Genomic DNA, 11,863 nt, shown 5'->3' with positions numbered 1-11,863 from the left:
AACTTATTGAAGACTCAAGACAGCCATAACATTGTGATTTTCTACAAGTGTATGTACACTTTTGACCACAACTGTAAAATCCATGTTGAACTGGCAAAAAATAAAATAAAATCTGAGAGTTCTCAACAAAATCTCAGATTAGGCTTTTTGTCCTAATGACTCACTTTTGTGTATGTGTGTATTTGTGTGTGTGTGTGTGTGTGTGTGTGTGTGTGTGTGTGTGTGTGTGTGTGTGTGTGCGTGCATGTGCAGACAATGACATCCATTGTAAAAACAGAAGAAGAGAGGCTTCATCTCTGTTACAAGTAAACCACACAATATGTACAGACACAGAACTGCTTTTCCACTAGATCAATTTTGCATGAATGGATATATAAAGGGCATTCAATTTACATACACCATTGGAAGAAACATGTTTTGACAAATATATTCAGTATATTTCTTTCTGTGTCTTTACAACCATCACTCCTTAATACCCTGACTTCTGACATTAGATTATTTGAATGGACCAGTCCCACCACCGTATTAACTCCCTAATAAATCTATTATAATATCAAACAAAGGAACCAAAAAGAACTGACAGGTGAGTTTTTATATTTTACCTTTTGGAATACATTTTTAAAAAGCAACCCAAAGGAATCATTCACTCCTGGATTCGTAATGGTGTTGGTTGAAAATGACTCATACCTTCGCACAGAAGAATTATCTAAACTGCATTCATCCTTAAAACAAGCTCACACACAAGCAGCTAAAATACAAATTTACAATTTATTCAGATAAAATACAGTGTCTGTGTGTGAGGCCTGACAACTCCCAGACTATACTGTCTCTATAAGTTACAAACCAACATCATTATCCAGTCTTTTTCCTCCCTCTTTTTCCTTTTCCCATTTTCAAAGGCAAGAAAACACAGGAACAGATGAGGTGTGTATTTATGTGACTTTGAGTTGGGTCTCATTTCCCCGCATCTCTATTGTATAAGAAGAACACTGTCTGAGCCAGTAGTGGAGGACTGGTGTATTTCTGTTTTTTTCTCTCACAGCACAATTAATGCTGCTCATTTAATTCACACGTTTTCTTGTGCAACACATCGTAATAAACCGTCCACTCACTTCCCTCAAAACACTCAGCTGTAGTACACAGCAGTGCACATTTCTTTAAGACTGCAAGGGCGGCTTGGCTTCCCCTAAATTATCAAAAATAATGGTCAAATATGCCCAATTGTGTTAACATTTTATTGACTAAAAAGAGCATGTTCATCTCGAAGACGATTTTGTTCAGAATCAGCTACAAATGGCACGACGACTGACTCAATTTCCTCCTCATACAGTACATTCCCGTAGGGTCACAGTGCATTTCCCTGTGGAAGAGCCGGGCGTCCCTGGACTTCAATGGAGCTGCTTTGAACAGTTTTTCTAAGTGCTTAGAAACTAAACGGTCATTGGATAAATGCTGGGTTAATGCCCACAGACGCTGAGCGTCACTGGGGGTGAATGGAGGAGTGGGCTGGCCTGGTCGCCGGGCTTCTGCGTGATGATTGGAGGGTCTGTCGAAAGGCTGCATCTCCTTTTGATTGACAGCGATTTTGTAGTATAAAAAGTTGCAGAAGCTACAGGCGACAAACTATTGCAACCTATTTCTTTGTATTTGCTTGTGCAAAATTGCTAGCTAATTTTCATCATACATTTCATATAATTATACACCACATTCCTTGTTTTAGGTACCCATGTTGGCAATCGCTTTGATTCAGGAAGAGCGAGGTCTGAATATCCTGTCCTGGATTCAGATCAGGACTTGCAGAGTGACAGAATTTCCGCATAAATAAATGGATACGTTTTTTGATGTAGGCCAAAAATGAGCTTGCCCTCTTTGAAAGACCAGCAGCCGCCACTAGTAGATAGTGTGGAGACACGTCCTTGTGTTTCTTACACACTCACTTTGTACACTTTCTGACGCGCTGTTCATCTTAATCACCATATGAGTAATATCGAGGTGGCCACAGATAATGCCTAAAGACTAAAAGACTTTTCTACATGAATTATTGGGGATGTTGTGTTTTTGTCACTGAATCCACTTTTTAGAATCAGTCAATTATGTGTCACTTTATTACACCGATCCTAGTTCCAGTTTTTAGTTGGAACTGAAACATACCTTGTTTGATTTTCACAGTAAAAACAGGAATTCTGTCCTCTAGATCACTGATTCCCAATCAAGATTATTTATACACCAGCAGGTATGTGGAAATATTTCTATGTAGCTCAACAAAATTGAAAAAAATAGAAATTATGACAACATTTCATTTCCAGGATTGTTCAGGTGCCACCGGATATTTCCCCTGATGTCTATTTCCTTTTCTCTATTTTTGTGTTGGAATTTTAAACTCCGTGGATTTCTGAGGACTATGGGTAGCGGATCCTCAGATCTCTGCAGGGTAAATCCAGACCAGTTAGTTAGACTATCTGTCCAATCTGACTTTTCTGTTGCACAACTAAATCTTTTGAACGTACACATGTCCCAATAAAACAAGTTCCTTCCTGTAGCTATTTTGCAGTTCCGTTTGACACTTAGCCCCGCCCAAGTTGATTCTTAGTGGTCCAAAGACATGCCAATAAACCAGAGCAAGTTTCTCTCCCATCCCAGAATGCTGTGTGGACTAGCCAGACCTTCCTCCACAGCAAGCCAACTTTAACACACTACATGTTGCACTAAGAGCATGTGAAAATGAGTTAACAAGCAAGCCCAGACGTTAAGCTAAAAGTAATGAATAACGGTAGAAATAACTAGTTGAAAGGAATGCCTAAACAGTTTGAATAATTAGCTAAAAGTAATGGCAAAACGGTTAAAATAATAACAAGCTAAAAGTAATGAATACACATTCACCTTCACTCCAAGTAGCAGTAGCCTAGCAAGTACCTAGTGGTATTCTGATTGCTGACCAGTTAATTATTAATCATTAAAAATATACACTTTTATAAATTGAATACTGTAACATATAAGTAAAATGAAATTGGAAATTGATGAAGACAGGGCTATGGGGGAACCACTGCTCTAGACTAAAAACTCTGATTGGTTTTGGCACATCATATGTTCCTTTTAACACAGTACTAACAATTGAACAAATCTTACTGATTCAATTCTATAGTCTATATTTGACCATTTCATTAATGTAATTGTGTGGGATCCTGCTACATTGAGCCAACACATGTTTGTGTTCAGCCAGTGTTAAGCAGGCTGTAGTAGACAGCTTTATAGGGAATCCGACTATCAGAAATCAGAATCTAAAATACTTTATTGATCCCCAAAGGGAAATTCTGTATATTCTAAATGTAATTCTGACTATAATAAATAAACAGTTTGATGATGTTTAAAGATGTCTAGAAGGGATGGGGCTTCTACTGAGTTTCATCACACGTATCAATCTTTAAAAAGTGTATGTGTTTTCAAAACAGAATTCAACAACACTTTAATGAAGTGGTGCTTCTACGGCGTAAGCTCTTTGTGACCGCACAGCAACCATTTTACAGAGAGAGGCTTCATATAACACATGACAGAACATTCATTAGAGCTAATAAAAAAGATAATAATTATGTAGCTAGTCACTTGTATTTCTAATATTTCAGTTGTTGTATGCTGTAAAAAAGTAACAAAAACAATTAAATGTGCTGAGTTTAGTCATATTTCAGTACGTATATTTTTGCCGTCAGAATGATCACTATGATGATCACAAGCAAAACTCTCTAGGCAGCTGTTAACAGTCTAGGAAAGAGATCTACCGTTATTAAACGCAAAATATAGCTGCATAAAATGAACTGCATTATAATGCTGCTGAGCATACAGTTATACACGCCATTACATTTGTAGTAGTTTGACATTATATTAGACCATTTCACTATTACTAGAACTCTTCTGGCCTTAGTATTCCCAACACTTTACAGGAGGAGTATTTCCTGTTCTGAATGAACCGCGCAGCATTTAAAAACAGAGCATGTTTGATATTTCTCAAGAGTGTAATATCTCATTACAACAATGTATGACCGGTGACCGAAGTTAGAGGATGAAAATGTATTGGAAACCAAAGCACAAACTAGCCCTAAAAGAGCTAAAAAGATTCCACTTTGTTGCAGACAGGTGCAGCTGCGCTGGGTCAAAATGTGAAATAAGTTCTCATAACCCGATGAGGTTATGAGATAAAAGGTAAAATCTCCTATCAACAGTGTGCTATCAACAGCTTGAAGGAGCACCTCTAGGTTTTCTTCTCTCAAAGGTAAAAAGATAGTCAGAGAAACACCTAACACACATGCATGAGGCGTGTTAGATGTGCTTCTTGTGTAGCTTTCCCCCCTACAGAGCTGCTGTGAGCCAAGGCTTTATTTTGCTTCTGTAAAACAATCACTTACACATTGTAAATTGCGATAAATGTTTTTTCTCCATTCCCTTTAAATCTCCTGGCCTAATATATTTTTCTTTAAATTATCTTTATTGAGGTTGTAGAGGGCAATGTTTTAAAAAAAAACAAAAAATATACAATAATAAAAGGCAAAAAAAAAACAATACTAATACCAACATAACAGCAACGGCGATTACAGGACTTTTTAAGTGGGTTGGCTCATGGGGACAATAATCAGTAAGGGGGTATTCATTTGATCAGAATAAGGCAAGAAATCTGTTAGGAAATATAGGGTATTTGATTGGTATATAGGGTATTGGATTGGTATTGGAATTATTGGACAGGATAGAACAACACAATGTCATTCCGCTAAATAATATAATGTAAAAAAATAACATAAAATATCACATTCACTATTAATTTGACTTTTTTTCATTTGAAAACAAACTATATCCAATACCCATTTTCTGTAGGCTCAGTCTAGTGCTAGTTCCATGGTACCAGAAATGTGGATGGTCATCATAGAAACATTAACTGGTCATGTGACAAGGGCTGGCAAGACAGGCAGCCATGTGACAGTACTTTGAACTAGGGAAGTGTCGGATTGGCAGCACTGTAGCCCGATGGACTGGGGGGGAGGGCGCACCAGGAGGGGCCAATCGCATTTCCAGTGCCACCCTGTGCCCCCCCCCCCCCCCCCCCCCCCTCCCTTATAGCCCCATCCCTGCATAACAATGATTAGTAATTATAAAACTGCTGGCTTAGGTTTTGATTCTGTTTAAGTTGCCATGCATTTCTTTAAAGGGACTCATTCTAATACCATAATATAATAGACAGTATAATGGTTTTCCAAAAAACTGTAAAAGCACGTGTGATTTAAAAGCCCACCCTTCTATTTAGAGGGCACCTCACACTGAGTGATGCTATCCTACGAGCGTCTCATCTGTTTGTCTTTCTGATCTGTGAGCTCTCTATTCCAAGCTCCAGGTACAACATGTTCACAAAGGGATATAGAATTAATCTGTTTCAATTTTATTGAAAACAGACAATAGTGTCACATATAGGAAATGTAAAAGCCTGCACCCAAATTGAAAACCCTGTGACAAAAGGAAGTGTTTGGTATTCTAAGTGATTTAGGAAGAAATAACAGAATGAAAGTACGCTATCCATTAGTGGAAGTATTAGGCATAGGTGAGAATGAGTTGGATGGAGTTCTCTTTAGATCAGAGAATATACTGTATTTCATTTGCAATACTTAATTTCAATGTAATAGGCAAAAAGAGTGATGTAGTTTTGAAGTTGCTTTTTGACATCCACATCACTTTTTACACCCCTCACAGATAGATAGACAGATGAGAGATGGAACTAACTGTTTTTCCTTCCCTTTGTACATCTACCCAGCATCCACTGATCAATAGTTACTTATGATGTCTGGCTTTCTTGCTGTCTCTCTCTTCGCCCTGCCTGAACTGTCTCTCTCTTTCCTTCCCATTCAACCTTTGTTCTTCTCTGACGCGACCCTCTTTTCTCTCCTTTTCCCTTATTCCTCCTGTCTCTCCCTTCAATCATCCCACCTTTCCAGCTCTCCATGGAAACTCTTTATTTCCGTTCCCCGTTTTCTATGTCCTTTCTTTTTATTCTCCTCCCTCTCACTTCCTTCCCCTCTGTCCCTCGTTCCATCCTTTCTTCTCCCATGTTACCATTTTACATTCATTCTCATCCTTTTCCTCTGTATCCCATCCCCTACCTCCCTACCGCTCTCCTTTCCCTGCTGTCTCTCATCTCCTGCATGCACCACAGTAGCTGCCTCTAAGGCAATCAAACAGTGGGAGTTTTCAACACGGCAGATGCGCTGGATGGATGGGAGGATGAGTGGAAGAGGTTGAGGGTGAGCAGCACACAGGCTGGATGTTTGGAGGAGAGAGGACAACCTACACCTGTTTCATGCCAGAAACGTGACAGAACACAGAACAAACCTATAGTTTCTAAATCCATTTTGAAATATTATGTAAAAGCGTTTAGGGCTTTGGAGAATTTAAACTAAAGTGCTGTTCTCTGGATTAAATAGTCTTGTTGTAAAAGTCGGTTTCTTTTTTTTTCTTTTTAGTCCATCACAATTTATCCTAGCTTTGCTGTAGTTTCATATTGAGTACACAGCAAATTGGTGCTAATGGTAATGTGACAGGCATTATCACAATTTGTGTTCTGCATGGTATGACAGACCTACTGTAATTACCTCAGTGCCATGTTAGCCAGCTACGGTCTGTTTCTGTTCAGTCACACAAAGATGACTGTGAGTATGCGCCGAGCTTGACATAGCTTTTCCCCCTCACACATCGCCCGCCCGCCCTCCTTGTTGTTGTTGTTGTTGTGGTTACTGCAGCTGCCATGCTAATTAATTTGAGACTCCAATAATGAAGCATAAGTAGGAAAAACATAATGCCAAAGCCCCGGGGAGCCAAAAGCATAATTACAGAACAGTTTAATTTGCAAGAGATACATTGTAATTAACGCTGTGTGGCTTGTAAAGCATCATCACGTGCATGTTAAATGCTGGAAATGGGCTCAAGACTGTTCAAGTACTTTATCACTTGACACATCAAAAGAATATGGAGACTGCGTCTAAGGCATCGTGAACACGGGCTGTTAAGGGGATGAAAGGAGAGTTGTGATGGGGCATATTGCAGGCAGCGTGTGAAAACGGTTTTATTATTTCTACGTAAAACCCTTGCGAGTGTGTTGTGTGTGAGAGAGAAAATTAAAATGTCTGTGTCTGTTTGCTTTGTTTAAAATGTACTCAATGTTTTTAATCTTTTGAATAATGAAAAATCTCAGTCAGCCTGATGCCTCTTTTCATGAGAAGAGACTGAGAAGGAAACGGCGCTGTCCATGGTGCTGAAGGTGCAGCAGCTGCAGCTCACCACAGCACTCCGTCCTCCTGCTGGCTACACGCGCTTGATTCAACTCTGTCCTATCTGCATGTATTGATTATTTATGATTTGGCCGATGGGTGGTGGGCGACTAGCTTTCATCTATTAACGCCCGCCTCCATCGTTGCCTCCCGGGAAAGACATCTCAAACATGTACAAATTGACTTCCAGTGCGGCTGATATTCAAGTTTTGTGAGGGAAAAACGGCATATTAAGGGGTGCGTGGTGTGGTCCATGCACACACACACAAACGCACACACACGCGCACACACACATAGACAAACAAGACGAACACAATAAGGCGTTACCTGAATAGTTTGGCGGTTGTAGACTTTCACTACGTGGAAGTTAAAACTGTAAATCCCTTTGCGCGGCGCGATGAAATTACTTCTATCCTCATCAAAGTTCTTCCCAATATTTACTATAACCTAAAAGAAAGAAAGAAAGAAAGAAAGAAAAATAGAAAGAAAGAAATTCCATTGATAAAATTCCATGTCTTTCATAGTATTTGCACATACTGCAGGACTACAGAGGTGCATCAGTAATTTATTACAAGGACATCCTGACAAACAGCTTTCATAACCAAAGGCATAACCCGCATCTTAAAAAGCAGAAAATCTCAAATGTTTTCATATATCTAACACAAATATATAATTTACTTTATATGTACCTGTCTTCATTTACTTGAAGAGAATTAAACCTATTTAGGCCACATTTTACATTTTCTTTTAGGAATATTTTCTAGGATAGCCGATTAAAATTAAGATCTCACTTATTCTTTGATAGGGGACTCTAAAGGGTCCCTCTGGCCCCGGACCACATATTCAGATTCACTGAAGTACTGGAAGAACTCTCTGCTTTTATCTAGGCTTTCCCCCCTGTTGGAACTTCCAAACTTTATGGGAAATGAAAGGGAACTCAATCAATCTTTTAAATGTGATTTTTAATTATGCATTTCTGCGGCCATATGTCTGGTTTTATGGGTGGAGGGGGACTACGGCGTGTAATTGAACGGCAGTTTGAGAGAGAATTAACCTTTAACGGCAGGCGGGCAGGACCTCGCCCTCGCGACCTGCCGTTACTAAATTATTTGCCGAGATGTTAGTTGCCATATCCCGTATTGTCAGCTCAGAAAGTTGAAATATTCAAAAGGCCTGTCTACCAGGCTATACATTCCCAACCACTTTGGACATATATTGCCTGTAAAAAAAGAGAAGAAGAAGAAGAAAAGGCTCAATACCGCTCCACTTTTAGTTATCTGGAATGGAGCTGCCCGCAGCAGTCCGCCACAGTCCATTACCAGAGGTGCACGAGGTGCGCGATTAGGCTATATCCAGCCACCTTAGCCTGTAGCCTATACATCGATTCCTGGTTTTAGGAAGTGCTTAACATTTTTAACACACTATGCTCCGGGACAGATTTTCGCCCTCGTTGCACATAGCCTTTTATTTTGTCTTCAGGAGGTCATTTATTGGCCAATGGCAATTTGTTTTGTTTGCTTCTGGTGTTTCTTTAAAAATAAATCTGTAACATTTGACTCGTCCATCTACTGGTAGGCAGGCTCAAGTTGTCTTCTCTAGGTAATTTGACAACTGCCACACAAGGAAATAAGCTACGCACTACCCCACACTTACTACTACATACTTCATATGTTTCGGTGATGTAATATCGTTCCTTCAGCAGGTAGGCTAGTCATTTATTTCCAGCAGAAAAAAAACACGTCGACAGTGCCAAGACTGACTGAAAACACTCTTAAACTTACTTCGCTTCTTTTATTTTTGTTGTTGTTGCTATCGAATAGAATGGAACAGACTATTTTATTCCTCCTACCTGGTCGAAGTAGATGACCATGGTCCGGTTGCTCATCTCGGACGGTTCATGGTTGGTGTTGCGGACTGCGGAGAACGCCACTTTGGCGCTGCCCGAGCGCACCGAGATGCCGAGCGCCGTGCCTGTGGGGTCCGCGGCCGGGTTGGAGTCGCACACCACTAAGCACTTCCCCTCCAGGACGATTGGTTCCGTCTCGTTCTGAGCGCGGGCCGGGCTCGCCGCGAGCCACACGGCACTCAGCAAGCAAAACGCCAACATACCGGACCAGAACGGTAAACTTCTTCGGTGGTATTCACACCTTGTAAAGCCGCGGGTCTACTCCCCTTTTGAAAAAAGTAAGGTATAGGAAGAGTTTCTCCGTGTTCCCCACTCCGTTTTCTTGGATTTAATTAGCCCTCTGCAAACAGTTTATCCCTCGCAGTCTGTTTAAGGGAAAACCAGACGGTTTATTTTTAGGCTTCTCTCCTTTTTTTTTGAAAATCAGTTTGTTACCCCCGTTATCTCCGGTCGGGTCGCTGCAGTGTTCACTTCTTTTTCTCACTTCTCGGCAGGTTTTCTGTCACTTGGAAACACAAGAAGCGGGAGTCGCGCGCGGTACGGAGGGGCCCTGGACGAGTGACGAGGCAGTAGAACTCATAGCGTGCACAGGGGGGGGGGAGCTCCGTCTGCTCTCTCTCGCGCGCGCTTGAATTATTGATATGTGAGATATGAGAGTTTCAAACACAAAAGGCTCGAGAGGAAGGCACGCGGCGCGCGAGCGAAAGATGCTCCCGCCCTGGTCCTACTCCTTTTTTTTTGTTCATTACAGACCCCTCCCCCTGGTAACTGAGACCCATCTTCGGATTAGCGCGTGCGCGTCTTCGATATTTTCCAATCACTGTGTGCCGACCGCCCCCCTCCCCGCCCCACCACTTTACCAAGCACCTCTCTCTCTCTCACTCTCTCTCTCTCTCAATACCTCTCTCTCTCTCTCCAAATCTCTCTCTCTCTCAATATCTCTCTCTTTTCCTTGTTTTCCCTCTCATTGTCTACACATATTTTATCTATCTATCTATCTATCTATCTATCTATCTATCTAACTATCTAACTATCTATCTCTATCTATAGGCATAGTCTATATTATTTATGACAAAAGTCAATCTTTCTACACCTTCACATGATATCTTTCCTCCCTCTCTCTCTCTCTCTTTCTCTCTCTCTCTCTCGCTCTCACTCTCTCTCTCTCTCTCAATATGTCTCCCTGCTTTCCTTGTTATCCCTTCCCTTGTCTACACATATTCTATCTATCTATCTATCTATCTATCTATCTATCTATCTATCTATCTATCTATCTATCTATCTATCTATCCATCTATCTGTAGGAATAGTCTATATTATTTATGACAAAAGTCAATCTTTCTACACCTTCACATGTTATTTATCCTCACTCTTTGTCTCTCTCTCTTTCTCTCTTTTGCTCTCCTTTCCTTGTTTGCCCTTTCTTTATCTATACATACTCTATCTATCTATCTATCTATCTATCTATCTATCTATCTTTCTATCTATCTATCTATCCATAGCCATAGTCTATAGTATTTTATGTTACTTCTGACAAAAGTCAATCTTTCTACAACTTCACATGCCCCCCCCCCCCCATCCCCTCTGGTATCTCACAGGTAAGCCCATCATGAGCACAGTACACAATCAAGGTGTGTTCCGCTCATCAACATCAGCATCAGCACTCTTACCATTATCGGCATCATTTAAGCGGAATACTCCCTGAAAACTGACTTGTTACTGTAAACTACTTTGGAACCAGCAAGGGGAGATGAAACCTCTCCAGGGCGTGCTGCATTGCCGATTTAAAATTTCTGCAAAGGGAGCTGACACAATTAAGACTGATTTAAGAAATACCCCATTATCATAAAAAAAAAACATTTACTTAGTAAATGGTGGCAGCCATAAAAGATACCACGGGAGGTGCAGCAATGCAGAAAGTGTGTCAAATGAGCCCCACTGGGAGCCAAACCATCAGAGACACACACACATGCCAGGTATGTTTAAAGGAGTATTCCAATGAATCAATATTTTACTGTGATGATAGTCAAATGTGATGCAAATTTGAGTGTTTCCCCATTGGGTTGAGCTGCAGAAACACTGTATCTCCCACTTCCAATAATGCAACTCAACTGCATCTCTATTAGCTTTAACACCCATGTCCTTCTTACCTTCACAGAGACTTTCAGTTGCAAATTTGTAGTATCAAAGTTCCAAAACAAGTTTAATAAAGTGAGGTATTTTCATTTATTTTCTCTGCCTTAAAAAAGTTCCCTGTAGAGCCACATTAAATGTTATGTAACTGTGTTTGTTAGGCTCTGTAGGACTCTCCATTAATGTTATTGAACAAATCTATCTATCAGCAATTACACTGCCATGCACACTGGTTTTAGATGAAGGGACATTTTTAGTTTTACAGTTACCCTTTTTAGGGTTAGGATTGGGTTAAGGTTAGGGTTAGGTTTGGGTTGGGGTTAGGTTAGGGTTAGGTTTGGGTTAGTTAGGGTTAGGTTTGGGTTGGGGTTAGGTTAGGGTTAGGTTTGGGTTAAGTTTGGGTTAGGGTTAGGTTTGGGTTTGGGTTAGATTTGGTTAAAAACGCACCGCCCTTGGATGGGCGCTGCAAGGGGCACGGGCACAGGAGACCACTTGTGTGAAAAAACACTTAAAAAACCTCCTTAAA

General features: G+C 40.6%; 1 protein-coding gene across 1 annotated transcript in view; it reads right to left on the bottom strand.

The window, feature by feature from the left end:
* Positions 1 to 9,925, bottom strand: part of cbln1 (cerebellin 1 precursor) — a 26,641-nt gene extending 16,716 nt beyond the window's left edge. The window contains exons 1-2 of the mRNA XM_034878174.1: positions 9,148 to 9,925; positions 7,626 to 7,745 (exon numbers count right to left, since the gene is read on the bottom strand). Coding sequence (XP_034734065.1) covers positions 7,626 to 7,745; positions 9,148 to 9,405 — 378 coding nt within the window. The 5' untranslated portion in view covers positions 9,406 to 9,925. The remainder of the gene's footprint in view (positions 1 to 7,625; positions 7,746 to 9,147) is intronic.
* Positions 9,926 to 11,863: the final 1,938 nt, after the last annotated feature.

Source organism: Etheostoma cragini, chromosome 8 (assembly GCF_013103735.1).
Source record: "Etheostoma cragini isolate CJK2018 chromosome 8, CSU_Ecrag_1.0, whole genome shotgun sequence".
NCBI classification, from domain to species: Eukaryota; Metazoa; Chordata; class Actinopteri; order Perciformes; family Percidae; genus Etheostoma; species Etheostoma cragini.
This window is presented reverse-complemented; position numbering and strand designations above follow the sequence as displayed.